This window comes from Eschscholzia californica, unplaced genomic scaffold, assembly GCF_041429995.1.
Source record: "Eschscholzia californica isolate CP2 unplaced genomic scaffold, dmEscCali1.0.p SCAF_1, whole genome shotgun sequence".
Taxonomy (NCBI): domain Eukaryota; kingdom Viridiplantae; phylum Streptophyta; class Magnoliopsida; order Ranunculales; family Papaveraceae; genus Eschscholzia; species Eschscholzia californica.
The window spans coordinates 81,251,012-81,272,776 of NW_028238198.1; the positions used below are offsets into that span (position 1 = coordinate 81,251,012).

General features: G+C 35.0%; 3 protein-coding genes across 3 annotated transcripts in view; 2 read left to right on the plus strand and 1 right to left on the minus strand.

The window, feature by feature from the left end:
• The window catches only part of LOC147569825 (uncharacterized), a 41,466-nt gene extending 20,993 nt beyond the window's left edge, over positions 1–20,473 (plus strand). Inside the window, exon 2 of the mRNA XM_086656350.1 lies at positions 20,373–20,473. The gene's annotated coding sequence lies outside the window, so the exon portion shown is untranslated. The remainder of the gene's footprint in view (positions 1–20,372) is intronic.
• Positions 1,692–5,434, plus strand: LOC147569829 (putative ADP-ribosylation factor GTPase-activating protein AGD8). Its single transcript, XM_086656349.1, has 7 exons — positions 1,692–1,971; positions 2,115–2,233; positions 2,953–3,391; positions 3,542–3,802; positions 4,517–4,639; positions 4,858–4,956; positions 5,091–5,434. Exons 1-7 carry the CDS (start codon positions 1,903–1,905, stop codon positions 5,196–5,198), a joined length of 1,218 nt encoding a protein of 405 aa, XP_086512475.1. The 5' UTR covers positions 1,692–1,902; the 3' UTR covers positions 5,199–5,434.
• Positions 5,858–8,955, minus strand: LOC147569830 (uncharacterized). Its single transcript, XM_086672373.1, has 5 exons — positions 8,564–8,955; positions 7,842–7,910; positions 7,275–7,397; positions 6,531–6,882; positions 5,858–6,383 (listed from the first exon to the last, which is right to left on the minus strand). The coding sequence occupies exons 3-5, from the start codon at positions 7,386–7,388 to the stop codon at positions 6,157–6,159; spliced, it is 693 nt and encodes a 230-aa protein (XP_086528499.1). The 5' UTR covers positions 7,389–7,397; positions 7,842–7,910; positions 8,564–8,955; the 3' UTR covers positions 5,858–6,156.
• Positions 20,474–21,765: the final 1,292 nt, after the last annotated feature.

Below are 21,765 nucleotides of genomic sequence, written 5' to 3' on the forward strand. Positions count from 1 at the left end.
CAAAGAAGGAAGATATAATGTGAAACGAGTTAAAGAATATGGCTCACGTGTTGAGTAGAAAAGTTTATATTTTATGTAGATATCATAGTCAGTGGTTGCATTGTCATGGTTCTAGTCCACTTGGTTGCGTAAAATGTTAGTTAAACTAGTCCCACCATTGCTTTAAGTTTGGATTATTTGTTTTTATTACTTTATTTTTGTGGGTTTGATTCTTCGAGGGGTCTGTAATTTCAAAATTCTTAGGTATCATTTTGATGGTTTTTAAGGGTATTTCTATGATCTTTAAGAACGTAAGTGTCAACATTTGATTCCCAGTCTTCATGTTGTATATGCTTCATGTAGTTGTTGTCATGTGTGTAATGACTCTTTCTCCATTAAGACGTATGATGGATCATATTGCATCCAATGGGTAATTTCTATTACTGTTAAAGTTTAGACAGAATTTATTTTGTCTCGGCTTCCAATTTACCATCTTCTAAGATTACCTTACCATCCAAGTTCGGCAACATAACAGGATAGCCCATTGATAGATCTATTATGTAAGGGTTTTATCGATTTTGCATATTCTAATCTCCAAGAGGTGTGAGAGAGTTTTTTTTGTTGAGAAGTGTCAGAGAGTAATAGTACTTCCTCCCGTTGTCATGTCCAAAAGATCTAAATTGTCTGCAAATGTAATAATGATTGAGACTCTTGTGATATTCGAAGAAGAATTATGATAGTGAAGAACTACATTTTTAATGTTGAACAACATAAATGGTGAACAAGACCAATGGATCAAACGATTGGAGACCAAATTTGACATTTTCCGCATAGAATACAAAGTCTGAGAAGCAAATAATGCGGCTGATTACTTAGCAAAGATGAATATGTCCGGGTGAGGTGGAACTAAACATTACAAGAACGACCAGAGGAGTTAAAAGAAGATTATATCAGATAATAAGCATGGGGTGATTAGTTTAATTCAATATTGGCCTAGTGATGGACCAAGTACCTAAGAGTCTCCATTTCAAAAAAGAGTACTACATAAAGATATCAGGCCTCCACTGGAAATTCTATAGGCGCTGCGTCTCCATGCAACCAATTCATCTGGGACTCTATATAAAGATATCAGGCCTCCATGCAACCAAATCGTTTGGGGGTCTATGTGTAAAGACATGGCCTTAAGAGAGTTGACATCTGTTTTCGAACTCGTATCATAACACTAACCATCAATCCGTGGTGGTGGTGGTTGTGTTTTTATCTTGTATGAAACTAAATCGCCTTATTCTTTTAAGCCATGCATCGTCTATTCCTGAAATAAATCATTCAAACCAATTACACAAAGTAAATCATTTGAATTTGACTCAAATTTGAGAGATGGAGATTTGATTTGGGTAAAAACAAATAGAAAATTTTTGGACATCCTTATAAATTCGACAGTCATTACAAAGACATTAATAAACTTTAAAAGAAACAGATCTAAAGCCCAATTTAACTAAACTAATGGCTTAAAGCCCATCTAACTACATTATTTACACTTTTAATAACCAAAGTTGAATCAACCTTCGATTTCACCTCCACTGAGAATCAATTGCGGAACCTCTAAGATTTAAGAGTACATGCACTACTAGCTGAGCTATCAGTTGTGGGGGGTGCTTTTAAAACTACCCAAAGCAAATATTAAGTAACTAACATTTTGACCTTTATCCCCTAACCAAGCATCTCGCTTAAACGTAAATAGAGGAAAAGCCAAGGGCAGTTCCTTTCAACAGAAACAAAAGTGGAAAAAAAACTGAGCACCAACATTAGACACCAATTTGCGTTTGTTTGCTTCGATTTCCCTGGAGGATGTAAATCTTGTTCTACTACTGATAGGGAAAAGAAAATCTTCCTCCTCTTGGGATTTTACTTTCTCTCTCTCTAATGGCGTCGGAAAGTTTTCCTGATAAAACGGCTGTTTTCAGAAAGCTCAAAGCCAAGTCGGAAAACAAGGTATTATTACATTTTAAGTTTTTTTTTTTTTGTCAAGATCTGGTTCGAGTTAATTTCATATCAGATCAGATCTGAAACGATTTTATTCAGATCTTTAATATTCATTTCTATATTTTGATTTGTTTGGAAAATTTGATGTTCAGATGTGTTTTGATTGTAATGCTAAGAATCCGACATGGGCATCTGTTACGTATGGGATATTTCTCTGTATCGATTGTTCTGCTGTTCATCGTAGTCTTGGGGTTCATATAAGCTTTGTTAGGTAATCTTCTTTCTTATATCCTGAAAAAGGTCATGATTTGTCAACTTCAATCAGTGGATAATACATATAAATTTTACTAATTACCTAACTTGATGAACTTCTTTGTACCGACATTTTCTGCATGCTTGATTTAGGGCTTTTTAACTAGTGATTTATATATACATTGATCTATCTGGTAATTTGATTTCCCTTTTTGAGAACTATATGGGATTTTTTTTTTTTTGGAAGTCGACTACGATCTACGTATGTCGTTACATTTGGCACTTGATACATCATAGATGTGATAAGCTCGATAACCGCCCACTCAAACACTAACAGGACCGGGCCTATAGCCCAACTAGAACATGCCCTAAAGGCCAACAACATTATTTACACCCTAATAATCCCAATTCAAATAACAAAGATTCCACCTTCTCTGGGATTCGAACCTGGGACCTCCAGGGCTTTCTGGAGTTTATGTCAACACCTTGGAACCACTTGGGCTACCAACTGTTGACAGAACTATATGGGATTTGATTTGTCTTTTCTCTGTTTTTAGGGATCTATTTTTATATAAGAAAAATACCTACCCATATTTGTTCTTGCAATTTAACTTTAGAATTCAATGCATGTTAGTTGTATCGGTAAAAGCATCCAAGACAATGATATGGAGTTAAAGAGTTTCGACTAACCCCTCACTCTATACCATTCAAATTTGGGGTTTCTTTTATTTCACCCAGGTCCACAAATTTAGACTCGTGGAGTCCAGAGCAGTTGAAAATGATGAGTTTTGGAGGAAACAACCGTGCACAAGTTTTTTTCAAGCAGCATGGCTGGACCGACGGGGGAAAGATTGAGGCAAAGTACACATCAAGAGCTGCAGATTTGTATAGGCAAATACTTTCAAAAGAAGTTGCAAAAAGCACTCTTGAAGAGGCTGGTTTACCTTCATCTCCTGTTGCTTCTCAGTCACCCAAAGCAGCAAATGGTCTTCCAGATATCAAGATTGCAGATACCTCAAAAGGGAAGTCATTTGAAAAGAATGAAACCCCTGAAATCTCTGTGTCACCTAAAGCTCCCACTCATACTGTAGCTACAAGTACTATTAAGAAGCCGTTGGGAGCAAGAAGAACTGGAACCAAATCTACTGGTCTTGGTGTTCGAAAGCTTACAACAAAGGTAAGCACATGCATACAGTAACTGAGATCTAGTACTTCAAATATATTATGAAAATCTGAAACTAGTTTTTGATTGATCCAACTCCTAGTGCAACTTATTGGTTGGAATGGAAATTGTTTAATTTCTTATAATTTGCTTTCGTACTTGCAGCCAAGTGAAAGTCTTTACGATCAGAAACCAGAGGAACCAGCTCCTGTAGTTGTCACGTCAGCTAGTACAAACACAACGTCTAACTCATATTTTCCTTCCCGCTTTGAGTACGTGGAGAACGTACAATCTGCTGAGATCAGTTCTGGAAGCAGAAGTATGAGTGGTCATGTTTCCCCACCAAAATCATCCGGTTTCTTTTCAGAATTTGGTATGGATAGTGGATTTCAAAAGAAAGCTTCCTCCAGTTCTTCTAAACCACAGGTAGGTCCTCCCTTGATTTTTTTTTTTTTTTAAATTTTTGTGTGTTCCTAGAGATACACAAGTACTTGCGAAGTAACTTATGCTGTAACTATCTGGACTCTGGAGTTTATGATGAACTGTTTAGTGGTACGACTAATAATTGGCATCTCACTATCATTGTTAATTTGTTATTACAATCAACTGCTAACTGACCTTTTAAGGTAGTTCCGCATGTTCGATCCATTATGAAATCACAGAACCTGAGTTTATTCATGCACTTACTTTATCACTAGGTATCAGTTTGCCACTTCTAGCATATTGTTTAAGTTCAACTACTAACTGTGAGAACTGGGAAAGACAAGATTGGATCTGTTCAGCCATTCCACATTGAACAGAAAGCATGTCGGAGTTGGAGCTAAAATGTTGTTTTCGGAAATGATTTTCGGAGTAGGATCTAAGTGATATTAGTTTGGGTCGATGAAGTAGCTTGACTAAATTGACACATTAAGTTGTCATTTGTTATTTATAATCCACATAGCCTAGGCATTAGTTTTGCTTACATTATCTGAGGATGGGCCATTCTGTTGCTTATATTATTTATTTGAGCATGGATTGCAGAAGTGTAGATAAGCAATGATGTTCTTTCCGAACTCTCTTCTCATCTGTTCTTGTTATGATCAACCATTACGATTTATCTATGTGATATTTGGGTTTGTAACTTATTATGATGGCCAGATTCAAGAAACGGACGAAGCTAGGAAGAAGTTTACAAATGCCAAGTCAATTTCATCTGCTCAATTTTTTGGGGATCATCAGAAAGCCGAGTCAGAAGCTCAAGTCTCCCTGCAGAAATTCTCGGTGTGTACATACATATGATCTTTAGATTGATATAATAACTTTGCATCTTTAAGAAATGAGAAGTTCACTGGCTACAGAATACACAGAAACTTGCTCCGTCCCTAATTTAAGACTTGCTGAAAATTTCAAGATTCTAAGTAAAACTGTCCAAATTGCGGGTAATTTCTCTTTTTGATGTTTGTCTGATCAGTGTTTTCTTTTCTTGTCATTGGTTATAGAGTTCTTCAGCAATATCCAGTGCCGATCTCTTTGGTCAGGACAACGACTCAGTACTTGACGTTACTGCAGCTGAGCTCATTAACCGGTTCTCTTTCCAGGTAATCTATCCTCCGGGATCGACTTCATTAACTTGTTGAAAATCGTTACATGTCATTTGTTATCAGTTATATGAGTTGAACTAGTAGCTTAAAATTGTCATGTTAAAAAGTCATCATTCTTTTGTTCTGAACAGGCATCACAAGATATCTCATCTCTGAAGAATATAGCTGGAGAAACAGGAAAGAAGATAACCTCACTAGCTTCCACTTTCATAACAGATCTTCAGGACAGAATCCTCTGATGGAAGTGAAATCTCCTTCACTATTATTATCTTCAGTTTTACCGGCTTCCTATAAAAAAGAACTTGAATTACTTTTCATTTATACAAGAAGAACATCTTTTACTGTGTAGTATATATCATATCAGAAAATGAAGAACAAATTTGTATCTTTTGATTATACTTGTTTGTCAGAACTCAGAGCATGTTTTTGTTGAGATTGAATGATAATTTTTAAATGAACTTGTAATATTTTCTCATTAAGTGTAGATGATATTTAGGGCTTGCAAATCAGATATGTACCCAGTGATACAAAACCCTAGCTCTGGATCTCTCTCGATCGATCTCGGGAGATTCCTGTTTAGGTATGAAGTGGTTGATTTATAGCCTTTTGTAGCATTTCTAAAAATTGTATCACTAGAACAATACCCTTTTGTTATCGCATAGCATAAAAATGTAGTATCAATTTCCGTAGGGTAACATCTTGTGCTACTCTTCGAAATACAAGATCGAAAGTTAAAATACTATTTTGGGGAGGTTTGATTCATTTTGGATAAGAGGTGTAAAGGTATTTGTCCTTCTTCAATATCAAAAACAAAATGGGGGCCAAACAAATTAAAAACCATTTTTTTCAATTGTTTTTTTTTTGGTTTAAATTGTTGTTTAGTAGGCGGAAATTCGCCTTGGCACATGAATTTTTTCCTGTATTGGATTAAACATTCAGGAACTATTGAACTGTTACATCACTAATTAAACATTCTATTTGGATATAAAACTCTCTTGCCTAGTTTTAATCTATCACTGAACAATCTTCACGAACAACTGGTTTCATCTAAGCAACTTTTCTTTTTTCCTCTAAGCAACCAAGACTCAAATTTAAACCATCTGGCCAACCAACGGATTGAGCCAACTTTTAGTACTATTAGGTCGAAACAGAAACATCCGGTGGCTGCCTCCCTCCTAGGGCTAATCAATAATCAACTTATTGCATAGGAGCACGCACTGGTTTTTGCTTCTTCCTCCTTGAAGATCCTCTAGTTGTAGGAGTACTTGCCAAACACCACTCGCTCGATCTAATGGCAGGAGCCAAAGGTACGGTAGTTTTCGCCTCATTTATCTTCGACTCCTCTGCTACCTTGTCCGGTGCTGCTCTTTTAAGAGCTTTTTTCACTTTTACAGGGCCTTGCGGAATACTGTGGTTCCTCACTGCTGCTACATTAGAATATCATTTAGTGTCAGTTATATTGTAACAGTTGGTTTTGAGTTATATGACCACGAATTTAACAAAAAGAAGTACACACTCATAACTTAGCCGACAATAAATATAATATCGGAAGATACTTTCTAGTTAGTTACCTGGTTGTTCTTTGGCAGATACGTCCGGATTAGGAGGAGATCTAGGTGGTGGTGGTGCCATTTTAGTATAGTGAACAGAGTTGTTAGTAAGACGACCAGGCGGAGCAGAGAATTCCTTCTTATCATCTCTAGTTTCAACAGCAATGCCAATATTGTTATCTCTTTCTTCAGAAGGAGCACCCGAACGACCCAAATCAAAGGCTGAAGTTGGGGAAGGAGTAATCCTATCTAAGCCTTTGATTTGCCTTTTGAACTCCCTACTGAAACTTGAATACCTTGGTGTTCCTTCTTTTGCATAGAATAATATGTAAGCTTCCTGAGAAAGAACTTCAAGATCACTTACCCTTGTGACCTGCAAAATATATATGAATTTTCAATGAAAAACTATTTTGGTCAATTAAATTTTCGGATAATAAATCAGGCAAGGATAAAAACTTATATTCAAATGAAAAAAAAGATTTTTTAAAAATTCTAGAAAAAAGTAAAATAAGTTTAATGGAGTGGTCCTGTAAAATTAGGGGATCCATCCCAAATAGCCACCGAAGAGACCTAATAGGGGTCGGGAATCCCTCTCTCGTTGGGCTCCTCGGTTGGAGCTCTCCAGCTTGGGGCTACAACCCCCATACGTTGGGGATGCTCCTCGAATACATTATGGATACATTCAAACTATTTGATTCATTTATGTCAATAGAATAAACATTTTTAATGAAAAAAATAGGAGTGATCAGTTTATGTAAATATTACCTTTTCATCATCCATCTTGTACCACTTGCCTGGAGACCAGCGAACATAGCTAACGTAATGACCAGAAGAAACAGAGTCCCCAATATGAACCACAAGCGCGTATAATTCGTACATAAAGTTTGACTGCAAGAACAAAATAATAATAGAAAATGACTTTTTAAGTTGAAAAAGTTATTATAATAATTAAAAAAGCCTACATATTTTTCAATTGACTAAAAATTGTCAAAATGTTATAATTAATGATACTGTACATAGAGGGTAAAATAAAGTGGGTGATTTGGGAAAATAATGAAATTTTTCTGGGTACAATGTTTTGGGTGGAAACAAATTTTTTTTGTTTCTTCCAAACACTTCATAGTTTCAGCTTCTTCCTCTCCCACTTCCACATGAACTCGAATTAAATTTCAAGATTTTAGGTTTCTTCTAATCCGTGTCTTAATGGCTTATTCAGGTTGACTTTGGGTTTATCAGAATTAGAAGAATCAGACGAGTCAGATTCAGACAATAAAAAAACAAACATCACCTAAAAACATAAATAAATATAAACTAAAAGATTGAAGTTATTACTTGAGAACAGCCTTGAGGATTGGTAGTGTATGGCTGTAAGTTCAACACTGAAGGGTAGTAAACATATCTCTTAGAGCATCTCCAACGTGGGGGGGGCTGGGCTCCCAAATTCAAATTTGGGAGCCCCAGCCCCCAGCCCACGTTCTCCAACCCGGGAGCCCCGGGGCTGGGCTCCCGGGGGGGCTGGGAGCCCAAGCTCCCTGGCTCCCAAATGGGAGCCCGGGCTGGGGGCTCCCAGCCCCTGATTTTGTACCGTTGGGAGCTCCCAACGGCTAGTTGGGAGCTCCCAACGGTAGTATGGGGTGGATCCCCTATTTAAAGGGGATCCACCCCATACTTCTATTTCATATCATTCTCTCTCTCAATTTCTTATTATCATTCTCTCTCTCAATTTCTTATTATCATTCTCTCTCTCAATTTCTCTCTCAATTTCTCTCTCAATTTCTTTGTCATCCATCCTCTCCATCTCACTCTTTCTATCAATTTTTTTTTTCAATGGATCCAAATGCCAATTTGCATAATTTCGGTTATATGGGAATGTTAAACTCCGATTTAGAGCCAAAATTTAAAACACAACCCTCACACACATACACCACACATGTGCATATTTTGGATTTGGGAGCCCCTCTTGGGAGCCCAACGTTGGAGTTGCTCTAAGCCCCGGGGCTCCCAAAATTCAGGGGCTCCCAAAATTGGGAGCCCGAGCCCCACATTGGAGTTGCTCTTAATCTTCTCCACACCGTTTATATGATTTTCGAATCTTTTTAGATGGAATATAGCAACTGAAGGAAGTCGATTGACTCTGAACTGCTTCTCTGCTATTACCTCTTCCCTGCATTTTCCGCAAGTGAATTTTGATCCTCGGTCTCCAATCTTTTCTACTCTAGTAAATGATTTCAAAGCACGATAGAGAGTTTTAGCTTTTTTGATCTCTAAACTCAAGTCGATGAACTCCTCGAAAGAGCAGGACACAGCATTGCAGTTGCGACATCGAAGCTGAAATGCACAAACAAATGTCATAATAACATAGGTAGTGTTTATTTTGCCAGATGGTACGAGGAGCCACAATTTTACTCAACTAATATGGTTCCACAACCAAAAACAAAGCTCCTGTACCGATGACCTATTTTCCCTAAATTAGATATAAAATCTTACTCCAAATTTGAATTGTCTACAGTTAGTTTCAGGGGTTTTTCTTTTGCCGGATTCACCTAAACAATATATTCTGATTGATTTTGGATCAATTTTAATCAGACTATTAATATTTTTGACGGATAAGATTCCACAAGAGAAAAATATAAATAAACACCGCCTACAATGTGAAGAACCTATTTTCCTAGTTTGTTTATGCTATCTAGCATAACACAAATACATAGAGCACATAATCAAGTGTTTTCTTCTCAATAATTTGAGAAAACAAATAAAAATAAAGTATTTGATACAATAGACTCTGTATATAATGTATTGAGACCCAATTAGTAAAGAGATACTAGTTTTCTTTTAGTAAGTAGACATTTTCTTGAAAAGAATTGTACAAACATCATTTATTCACTTCACATTAGGCTGCAATATTTAAACCTAACCCGTCGCAAGGTTAAAAAACTTAATTGTTGAAGATCTCTTTTTGTTGTTGTTGACAGATCTCTCTGTCTCTCAACAAAAAAAAAACGAATAAGTGCATGGATCATTTTTACATTTCCCATAAAATTGAAGTGAAAATTTCGAACAATATAATAAAAATAAGTAAAATATTTCGACTACTGTGGTCGCAATTTGTCCAATTCGATCACAATGGTCGATATATCCCATCTCAACCAATAGAAAGTGACTGAAATTCTGACAACAAAGATAAAAGGTTACTTAAATTTTTTTTTTTCATTGAAAGGTAACAACAAAAAACATTTTTTTTTCCTTTTGGTAGACATTTTCACCCCACATAATTACTAATACAGTGAACGTTTAGTTTGCAAATTAGTGAGGGCCGCGGCTTTGGGGAATAAAGAAAATTCTCCGGAGAATAAAGACTTTTTATGTTTCTTTTTATTGCTAAGGGGCTTCTAATTTTAGAAGATGCTATAAAAAAGGCTCCTCCATCTCATCACCTCTCTCTGCCACTTCATCTTCTCGACACCTCATCATCTTCTCCGACGAAAGTCGCCGGCCGGTCAATTTTCCGGCCTGCGACTTTCAAACATAATTTTTTTAATTTTCTCTCTCCTCTCTCTCTCTTTCTATTTTTTTTTTTAGAGAGAGAGGTCTGTTCGTGTTCCTCTGTTCGTGTTCCACTGTTCGTGTTCCTCTGTTCGTGTTCCTCTGTTCGTGTTCCATCACGAACAGACCTCTCTCTCTAGAACAGTTCTAGAGAGAGAGGTAAGAAAAAAAAAAATTAGAGATAGAGAGAGGAGAGAGAACATTTTAAAAAAAATTATGTTTGAAGGTCGCCGACCGGAAAATTGCCCGGCCGGCGACTTTCGCCGGAGAAGATGATGAGGTGTCGAGAAGATGAAGTGGCAGAGAGAACAGATGAGATGGAGGAGAACTTTCAAAAAAATGTATTCTGTATTCCCCATAAAAATTTATTCCCCGGAGAATTTTCAAAAAAATCTGGATTCCCTCGAGAATTTATTCTCCGGAGAATTTTCTTTATTCCCCAAAGCCGCTGCCATTAGTGAGCAATCATTTTCTATTAATGAACATTATTTATCATTGATGAAGCATTATCAATGATTTGAGAAGTAATGAATGTATCAAATAGAAAATGAATGAAAAGACTTTAACCAGGCATAAGAATATAATGTTTATTTTTGGTGGTTTATTCGTTGCAGAAGAGATTGCATATAAAACATGAAAACAAAAGACAATTTTGATATTTGTACTTTTATTTTTTTGGTTAAGATAGTTTTTAATTTCAATAAAAATTTCTTGATTTATTTCCAACCTCTAAAAGCATGGTGAGAGGGACATAAAAAATTATTAGGTGTTCCAATACGATAAAGTCGTTCCTTATACCAGAAACCTAAAATAGATATCACCTAGAGAAAAGTATTGGTTGAAGTTAACTAAGTACCTTGCTTTTAAGATTACCGCCAAAGAGCGTCTTTACGATACTCGCTTCTTCTGAAGAAGAATTAGAAGAACAACTCTCAAGTTTACCGAGAACACAATGAAGGAACTCATGTGCATCTTCCTGCTGATTAATCCTAAAAGAAGAATATATATCTGAAATTATTTAAGTCAAGAATTACAAATGTAGTACAAAATAATGAGATAATCATAATATAAAATGTTAATTTTACAATTACTAAAAAGAGTAAAAAGTTTTAAGAATTGGGTCGTCTATTGAGTTTGAGAGGAATGAGGGAGAAAGTGAGTTGAAGTGGGTTGATAAATCAAGAAGAGAGAGAAACATTTAAACCGTATAAGGGTAGTACTGGAAGAAAACTACTAAAAAATCAACTTACAAATGTCAATTTTGAGGCTATTCTATTTTTTATCTGAATAAAGGGGCTAAACTGGTGAGTTAACGAGAGGACCTGTGAGTATAAAGTAGTAACCCAAAATGAGTTCAAAGTCACTGTTCCCGTTAGCTAGGATTATTTATTTATTTATTTTGGGTCAACATAGTCTGGGTGAAGTCAAAAATTTAATTTGTTTGAATCTGACTTACCTGAATCAAAGTCTAATTTATCTTAATCAAAGTCAAACTTATCTGAGATATGACTTGTTTTAGTCAGGAGCACATCACTCTTAACCTAGATCGATTATATGCCCACACAAATGGTTTGAAAATCTTTTCAAACGAATCAATTCAGATCTAGAGTTAGATTTAACTAAATTGAATAATCGCTCATCATATTAAAAATTAAACCAAAAGAACTATAAATTAGAGGATACTGCTTAGATTGTCGACAAATGCATAAGGAAAAATTCCTCCATGAGGCAAAGCAAACGTTTCCCAAACGATCTTATTAAGAGCATATTTTCCACAGAATCCTTCAACTCCGCCTACAATTAAAACCCAAGATTCAGAAACAACTAAATGACGAAAACAAAATGAATCAAAAAAATGAATACCCAAAATAAAGAAAGTTGAAGGATCTTACCGGTGCATGGATGTGGATGATTTGATGCACAAAGCTTCTGCAATAATGGGACCGTATGGGTCAAACACTGCAGAATCGAGTTTAGAAAGCAGGTATTCCCCAAATTCAGAAACCCGGGACCGATCCGATGCTTAAAACTAAAAACACAGGACGGATTAAGCAGGAAAGATATACGAGGAGGCATTGACAAAGACAAAGATGGTAAAACTACAGTAGTTTTTGATCTCGTAGAATTCATTGACGTTAAAGTGTTTTTCTTCGCAGTTAGAATTTTGAAATCCAGGGAATCTATAAGGAAGAAAGATAAGATTATTCTGATGAGTTTCGGTGGAAAACCAGAGAAAATTTCACAACGAAAGGGTTTAGATAGAAGGTTTGAAAAGGAGACGGAAACCTGTCTGTAGCACGAGATTTCTCTCTCCAGGTGAAAGAGTTAATCACCAATTAGAAACCCTAAAAATAAAATTAAGTGGTAAAATCTTTGCTTTAAGGATTGAATTTATAGTAATTTCTGGTCGCCTTTCTTTTAATTCTAATCATAGAAAAGTATCTAACTTACACAAATGAGGTCCAAAAGTGGGTTTCACGTAATCGTTCACAAAAAAAAGGATTGTATGTAACCGTTGAGATTGTATTAGTTATTGAATTTCCAGGATTGTGTCGATATGAAATCTTACCGGATATAGGATTGTTGTTTTTATACTTTAAACTGTAAGAGACAGAACACAAGTACACCTATGGGGCAATTCGTCATTACCACTATTTCTTTCGATATAATAGTCACTAGGGTATATCCCGTGCCCTAGGGCACAGACACTTGTATCAATCAAATGTTACGAAATTTATTGTTATATTTTATTGAGAGAGAGATTTTTATTAGTTTTTTTTGTTGAAACAAGATTTTTATTAGTTATTATTTTTTATTTATTTTCTCCTAAATTAGTTATTATTTTATCGAGAGAGAGAGATTTTAATTTCATTTTTTTAACCCTTGAAATTTATTTTGTTTCTTTTTTCTTAAATTAGAATTTTTATTTCTAAAAAGGAAAGGATTATCTTTTTCTAAATAGGTAACTTTATTTCTACGAAAGACTATATTTTAAATTTTGAGAAGGGCTTCTAGACAATATCCTTTATTAAGAAAAGATGTTTGTCTCAGTCATCGTTTTCCCTTTTGTTTTATTATATAGATTCATCATTATGTAACCATTGTTCTTCTAGCATGTCTCATAGGACCCTACTTCGATTTCGGAATTATGTATTTTTTTTTTGTTGAACTATTTCGAAATTATGTATGGCTTCTTGCTCAACATATGATATTCACTAAGAATATTTGTCCTTGTTTGCCAACCAATAAAGTTTTCAGTGGTCAAACTTGTACCCAATAGATGTGACATTTATTGGTTCCACTTGGTAATATATAAGAGGTGAAGGTTTAAGTCGACAATGATTGTTCAAATTTCGACTATTTTCGATTGAAATAGGAAAGAAAAATGTCTTGTCATTATTTAATATTTTTATAATTTTGATATCATAAAAAGATCTCCTCTATTAATTGTTTTTTATAATTTTGATGTCTCAAAAAGATCTCCTGTACTAATTATAGTTTACCTATATTTACACTTTCTCAACAAGTGTATAATCACTAAATACATTTTTACAACCAATTTAGAGTTTTCTTACCATGTGTTCTTAGAACATATTAAAACATAATTTGTTTACTTATAGAGAAAATTCTAATTAGTACAATCATTTAAGAGAATCAACCTAGAATAAGTTGAAAGTAGAAAGGATTCACGTAGAGGGGTCCTAAGTCTATTATGCAATAACAACACTTTTTCAATCATGTGGCTTAGAGGACATGTTTTCTAAGAAGTCGACTACCATCGACGTTAGTCGTTACAAGACATTGATACATCGAGACGATGTGATAAACACGATAACCGCCGAAATACTACTGGACCTAAAGCTCGACGAATTAAATGACCTATAGCCTGACGAATTAAATGTCCTAAAGCCTACATGTTAAGAACTAAGTCGTGCTCGATTTTAACTACGAGGCAATGATGTTGGTACAATTAGTGTGAGAGGTTGAATCTTTACTAGTTAAAAATATAAAAATGATACCTATATATAAGGTGCAGTTTGGCAACACAAAAATAAGTACTCCCACTGTTTAAAAGATGAAGTTTTCCATTTTTCTTTTTAACGTTAGACTCCACAGAATCTTGACTGGCCCATGAGAGTGAGTACCTAACATGTCTGTGGAGCTCTTTAAAATACAAGGTGGAAGGTTCTACTGTTATTTGGAGAGGTTTGATTCATTTTGGATCAGAGGCAGAAAGGTATTATTTATCCTTATTAAATATCAAATACGGATTTGCTTTCAAAAAAAAAAAAAAAAAAAATATATATATATATATATCAAACACGGATTTGGGGCCAAAACAAATTGAAAATCAATTTTTTTTTTTTGAGTTGTTTTTGTTTAAATTGTTGTTTAGTTGGATGATAATTGGCAAGGTAATAACTTTCTCCCACTTTACACGTCAAAAAAGAAAAATTGTTTATGCGTTACTGTTACATCATTAATTAAACATTTTATTTCGATATAAAACTTCCCTGCCAAGTTTGGGTCAATTACCAAACAATCTTCCTCAACATTGTACACTGGAGGGAGAAAAGAGGTTAAGTTGAGTCACACCTAAACTCGCCCAAGACTCAAATATTAACCGTCCGACCAGCTAACTGGTTTAACCTGAGAAACTTTGAGTCAGACCAAAATTTACTAATAATAGACATTTTTCGGCATAGTAAAAAATGTTGCATGCAACATATTTTCTCATTAACAGTGAAACCAAAATGAGTTAGGTAGAAGTCAGTAATATATGAAGTATATTAAAACCAAATTATGTTGTTAAGGTTACTGATCCAGAAATTAACTGAAGTAAAAACACCAACGGATCGAGTCAACTTTTAGAACTATTAGCTCGAATGGAAACATTGGCGGCTCCCTTCCTACCTACTGCAGAGCAGAACACCCTGGTTTCTGCTTCTTCCTCCTCGAAGATCCTCCAGTTGTAGTGCCAAACACCCCCCACTCAATCTAATGGCAGAAGCCAAAGTTATGTTATTTTTCGCCTCATTTATCTTCGACGGAATACTGTAGTCCCACGGAATACTGTAGTCCCTCATTTAGCATAACTTTGGAAGCCCCTGACATTTTCAGTAGAGCAAGTCCAATACAGATGGCTAGGTTCCAATTTTGGGAGCCTCTGACTTTTTTTCAATGTTGGGTTCCCAACAGTAACTCCTAACTCAAATTTAATATGTTATTACAGGTGTGGTGTAATCACTTAGCATATTAAAAACTAAACCACAAGAACTATTAATAGAGGATACTGCATAGATTTTCGACAAGTTCGCAAGGAAAAATACTTTCATGAGGCGAATCAAACATTTCCCAGACAATCTTATTCAGAGCATAAACTACACAAAATCTTTGAACTCCACCTACAATTAAAACTCGAGATTCAGAAACAACCAAATAACTAAAACAAAATCAATATAAAAAATGAAAACCTAAATAAAGAAAGTTGAAAGATCTTACTTGGCATGGATATGGATGATTAGATGCACAAAATTTTTGCAATAATGGGACGATATGGGTAAAACATTGATGAACTGAGTTTAGAAAGCAAGTATTCCCTAAATTTTGAAACCGGAGACAATACGATGCTTACAACTATAAACATCGGATTCTGATATTGTAGACTCCATTGACGTTGAAGTATTTCTCTTCGTAATTAAACTTTTGAAATTTAGGACATCTATAAAGTTGAAATTATCCTGATGAGTTTTGGTGGATGACAATATAAATTTTAGGGAAAAAGAGTTTAGATAAAGAGGATTTGAAAAAGAGACGGAAACCTGTCCCAAGGAGGAGATTTCTCTCTTCAGATGTAACAATTAGAAATCCTAAAAATAAAATTAAATGGTAAAAATCTTTGCTTTAATGGGTTGAAATCCTAGCAATTTTTAAAACTCTTCCTTGTAACTCTAAGGAGAGATAAGTAGCTAACTGCCACAAGTGAGTTCTAGAGTGAATTTGACTTTCGTGGATCAAAAAGCATATCGAGGTAAGGATTGTATGTAAAAATCGTTGGATTGAGGTAGTTATTAAATATCGAGGATTGTGGTGGTATAAAAAATAAAATCTTACGAGATTTAGAATTTATTGTTTTTCATTTGAAGTGTAATCAATGGGGTAATTTTGTTAGTCAGAACCACTATTTCTTTCCATATAACCGTCATTCACCATTTTTTTTTACTCTTTTGTTTTTTGAGTTAAACCAGAATTTTCATTTAAATGTAGGAAATCAATCCATTACATAGTTTTGAGATTTTTGACTTCTTTGAGTACAACATGAGATTTACATAAGTAACTTACAACTTGGAACTTACAAAAATAAATTACAACATGAAGGAAAATGAGTACACCATTACAAAATGAAAGGATCCTAAAGGTCATAAACTTTATTATGGAGTACTAAAATACACGTAAGAATGATGAACCAAGGAGAGAAATGTAGAGAGTTGTTGAGTGAAGATAAATTTTCTTTTCTTTTCCTTTCGTCTTCTCGATGTATGTTGTGACGTCAAATCCTTAGATTGAAGCAACATTGCATACCAGTCAAAAAATCTATAGTGTTTTTTGTCAAATCAAAACTAATTGGAGCAATCACTTGATACTAATAGTGTGTTCTTTAGTCGAATTGTTGTACTCCTCATTGCTTCAGACACATAACATATATTAGTTCTAATTTGTTAAGGTGGAGTAGAATTTCAAAGCATCTCCTTCACCTCCCCCCCCCCCCCCACCCCCCCACCCCCAAACCCCCAACATACAACAATGACACCGAAATCCATGGATCATAACCCCGTAAGAAAATCACAAAAAAACATTCGAATTCCAAACTGTAATACGTTGAAACTAAGATTGTTGTTCTTTTGCCACTGTAGTGACTAGAATTAATGGTGAATTCATAAATTTGCATGATGTAAATCCATCATAAATAGCGTTGATTACCGTTCATTTGGATTTCATGGCATTTGTTTGATTCATCACTCAAGAACTACATAATCTCGAAAAAGGACATCTGCCATCGATAAATGTTTATTATGGTTTATCATCATCTAACCCTTCTTTAATTTCTGCATTATGTATGGGTTCTTGTTCAACATATCATATAAGAGACAAACTATAAGATTTTGAACTATCAAAATGATACCCAATAAATGCGTAATAAGAACCTTTTTTTGGTTTCACTTGGTAATAAACAAGGCCACCAACAGATGCACAACAACTTTTTTTTAAGTGGACAAACAAAATTTGGTGGGAAGTATATTTTCCTAGTCTTCGTCATCACTATATTCACCGGCATAATCTGTCCTCCACCGGCGACAATCCGTCTTCACCGGCAACTACCATTTTCTCTTCTTGCTCTCTTTATTCTCGTTCTTCGCTTCCGTGATGGACTGTCCAAACGAAACCCTAATTTATATTCTTTTAATTTCTATTGATTTCAAATAAGAGTTTTCGTTAAGAATTGGGTATTTATCTGATTTGAATGTCTATAAAATGGAGCGTGGGTTTTAGTTAAGAATTGAATAATCAGATTTCTATCACTTTTGTGTTTTTAAAAAACCTGTTGGTTTATTTGTTCTTGATGACGAAATTTATTTATTTAAGAGGGTTCTTGTTGTTATCAGAACCTCAATTGGTTTGAAATGAGGGTTTGCTTTTGCCGTGAAGAAAACTACTTTCATTTGCTTGATTTAGGGTTTGAATTCCTTGCTAAAATTTATTGATTTTTCGGTAAACATCTTCTTTGATTTCGTTTATCTTCTCTCTTTCAATGAATTTCATTTCCCTTCTAGGATTTTGCAGGATTTTACTTATCTGCCATGGAAGATGGCTAGAAATGCTTCATCTTCTGACCGGTGAAGATGGTGATGAGAATGAAAAAAAGAAAAGATGAGTAGTTAATTTTAGACCCTTTAATTAGGTTGTCCCCAACTAAGTTTGCTTACTCTAAATCTTTTTGTCCACATAAGAAAATGAGTTCTCCATATATTAGCTACCATAAACAAATGGCTTCCCAAATGTACCAATTTATAAATGTTTTGCGCTTTTCACATGTTAAGATTCAAATCGCTAATGAGGGTACTGATTTCAAAGATTCTCCGTTCTAATAACAAAAAAATGTCTTGTTATTATTTAGTTATTTTACAAATTTTAATGTGTCAACAAAATCTACTCTGTTAATTATCTTCTACCTACAAAGATATTACATTTTCTCAATAATTGTATAGTAATTAAGCTACAATTTCTACAACTAATTTAGAGTTTTCTCAACACGGGTCTTGAAAACACATTAAATCATAATTTTCGTTTAGTTTTGAAAACCTTAAATTAGTATTGTCATTTGGAGAGAATCGAACTATGATTGGTTGAAAGTGGAAAGGATTTTCGTAGAGAGGTGCCAAACCTACTATGTAATCACAACGTTTTTCCTAGGTCTTTAGTAAAGGGATATGTCTCTAGTGTATTGGGACACGAATAGTAAAATAGCGTTAGTCCTTTTAGTAAGTAGACATTTTTCTTAGAAAAACTAAATAAATCGTCATGTATTCACTTTCAAATGACAATATTGATTATACTTTAATGTTTAAAATTAGGGTTATTTCTCAAATGGCCCCAACTTTGTGACCAGCTTCCTGTCTAACCCCTTAGATTAGCAAAAATACCCATATGACCACATTTTTCCGTTATCTTTAACTTTCCGTTACTCTCTCTCCTCCATCTCATTTCCTCTCTCTGCCAAGTCACCCATGACGCCACATCATTATCTTCTCCGGCAGGGGTCGCCGACCGGTAAAATTTCCGGCCGACGACCTTCAATTATTAAAAAATAAAATCTCTCTCCTCTCTCTCTCTCTCTCCAATTTTTTTTTCTCTCTCTAGATCTGGTTCTTCAAGAACCAGATCTGGACCTTCACCAGTTAAAAAAATGAAATCGAAATGGGTTAATTCCGTTTTGGCCCCCGATTTGTGACCAACTGGCCGTTTTAGCCCCCATAAGTACCCGGCAGTTCATTTTGGCCCCAAATTTTTTCCAACCTCTCAATTCTACCCCCATGGCATTTTTGTAATTTATTTTTTTTCTTTTTCTTTATCCACCTCATATAACAATTACTACATCACCTCTGTCCACCTCACCCTTCTTCTCCAGCGAAAGGTTGCCGGCCGGAATAAAAAATTCTGGCCGGTCACCTTTAACAAAAAAAAAATCTTTTTCTCTCTTACTCTTCTTCTTCTTTCTCTCTCTTCTTCTTTACTCTCTCCCTCTCTCTTATTAACTAGTCCGGCGAAGAGGAGGATCCCTCTTTCATCTTCTACATATGCCTATTGAGCTTGTCAAAATCAATTTAAGTAAAAAAACACAAAAAATCAATTTAAGTAAAAAATCAATTTAAGTAAAAAAATCAATTTAAGTCCGGCGAAAGGGAGGATCCTTCTTCTTTAACCAGTCCGGCGAAAGGGAGCATCCCTCTTTCATCTTATTAACCGGTCCGGCGAAGGGGAAGATCCTTCTTCTTTAACCAGTCCGACGAAGGGGAGGATCCTTCTTCTTTAACCAGTCCGGCGAAGGGGAGGATCCCTCTTTCACCTTTAACAAAAATCAATTTAAGTAAAAAAAACACAAAAAAACCAGTCAAAATCATTTCATAAACACCTCACTGCGAGGCACATTGGAGATGTAAACCCTCTTTCATCTTCTACATATGCCTATTGAGCTTGAACTTGGTACAGAAGGATCATCTATTCCATAATGTTAACATCATGTATTGCTATTTCCTTTCGTTCGTCAAACTCCATGTCTATCATTTGAGTTACTTCCCTAGTGGGAACACATGCTCCAGTGCCTCGAACAGTTCTACAGTCGAAGAGTCAAGAAATTCCACGGTGAAATGTTTGTATAGCTTTCCCTTTACGAATGGTCTCTGACACATCAACATTACTCGTCATTTAACGCCTTGGATGAATCTACACATTCATATTGTTATTAATTTTAAAAATACCATGATGGAGACCATCTTCCTATTAGGCCTCACGGCCATGGTGATAGCGGGTCTCACGGTCAAGAAGCTACATTAGCGTAGTTTCTATAATTAAGTATTTAGGGTTTCCATAATTATGAGTCTTAGCAATCAAGGAAAGTATTATTAGTAGTTATCTTATTTCCTTATTTGAGTCTATCTAGGAAAGTACAATCTCTATATAAGAGAAGTCTAGTCTGTCTTTGTTAACCAGATCAGAGAATATTATCAACCAAGTTTATTATTAATCAAGTTATTAATCAAGTTTATTATTTATCGTTATTTTATCAGTTTTATTTCGTTAGTTTAGTTTATTAACAATGGTGGATTCCATTACTTTTACGCTTCCGCAACAATCTACATCAGCTGGTATTCAGAGCTTTAAGAATCTGGGAACAGATAATTTTTTTTTAAATACTTCTCATCTTGAATGTTGGATCTGCGTTTAGGTTGGGATCCTTTAAGAGATGCACAACAACTCTATGTTGATCGAAAAGATCAAAACAAAATTAATGTCGATTCCAAAATTCCTATGTTTGATTATCAATATCATATAGATTTTTGGATTCAACAGATGGAAGATTGGTTTATAAACCAAGAGGTTCGTGATGAAGATAAGGTTTTATTCTTGAACAACACTTGTCTACAAGAGTGTATGAAAAATACAACGAGATGCAATGGAGACTCGTTAATGAAGGAAAACCGTTCGTAGATGATTGGAATAAAGTGAAAAGTATTTTTCGATATGCTTTTCTCCCTTTACATGAATACTTATCTTTTATAGAATCTCAAATCCAATCGAACAAATTATTATCCGAAATTCCTTCGACTACCATGGTCAATATTATTGAAGGAGAGGTTTTTGATAAAAAAAAATCCTAGTTTTTCAATAATGGAGGAAGAAAATTTCGATGAGACAGATCAAGAAGAAGAAATTCAACTGACTAACACAAGCTCGAATAAGTTGTTTGATCCATATATGATTCCAGGAGACGAATTAGTTGTGTCAAATCATAAAATACTTTCTCCTCCATTGATTTCTTCATGGCTTTCAACTTCAAAGAATCATACAAACCAATCTTCATGGCCATCCATTGTTTTTCCAAGAACAAGACAGGTTGTATATGTGACCTCTTTCGTCAAACTAAAAGACGACGGACGATGTCGCAATTTACTAGACGTATCTACGTTGGTATTGCTTTTGCGAGTATCTTGGCAATATATGTTTTACATTATAATTGGTCATATTGTCAATATTTTTCTTCTTCGGATTTTCGGCAATTTTCGTGAAAAGTGGGAACTAAGGATTGCTTTCAAACTCGTCGCCGAAGTTACCTTCAACATCGCTGATATATATCCTCATTACTTGGACGATCCGCTTTATGACAACACCAACTTGGGGGCAAGTTGTTCCGCAGCGGGGGAGTATGATGGAGACCATCTTCCTATTGGGCCTCACGGCCATGGTGATAGTGGGTCTCACGGTCAAGAAGCTACATTAGCGTAGTTTCTATAGTTAAGTATTTAGGGTTTCCATAATTATGAGTCTTAGCAATCAAGGAAAGTATTATTAGTAGTTATCTTATTTCCTTATTTGAGTCTATCTAGGAAAGTACAATCTCTATATAAGAGAAATCTAGTCTGTCTTTGTTAACCAG

Excerpts from the sequence above, each read along its gene's own strand:
- LOC147569829 (XM_086656349.1), top strand. The coding sequence starts at position 1,903 with ATGGCGTCGGAAAGTTTTCCTGATAAAACGGCTGTTTTCAGAAAGCTC. Across the intron at positions 2,234-2,952 it reads GTTCATATAAGCTTTGTTAG|GTCCACAAATTTAGACTCGT; the intron begins GTAATCTTCTTT and ends TATTTCACCCAG. Across the intron at positions 3,803-4,516 it reads CCAGTTCTTCTAAACCACAG|ATTCAAGAAACGGACGAAGC; the intron begins GTAGGTCCTCCC and ends TATGATGGCCAG.
- LOC147569830 (XM_086672373.1), bottom strand. The coding sequence starts at position 7,388 with ATGTACGAATTATACGCGCTTGTGGTTCATATTGGGGACTCTGTTTCT. Across the intron at positions 6,883-7,274 it reads ACAAGATGGATGATGAAAAG|GTCACAAGGGTAAGTGATCT; the intron begins GTAATATTTACA and ends TATATTTTGCAG. Across the intron at positions 6,384-6,530 it reads ATCTGCCAAAGAACAACCAG|CAGTGAGGAACCACAGTATT; the intron begins GTAACTAACTAG and ends CTAATGTAGCAG.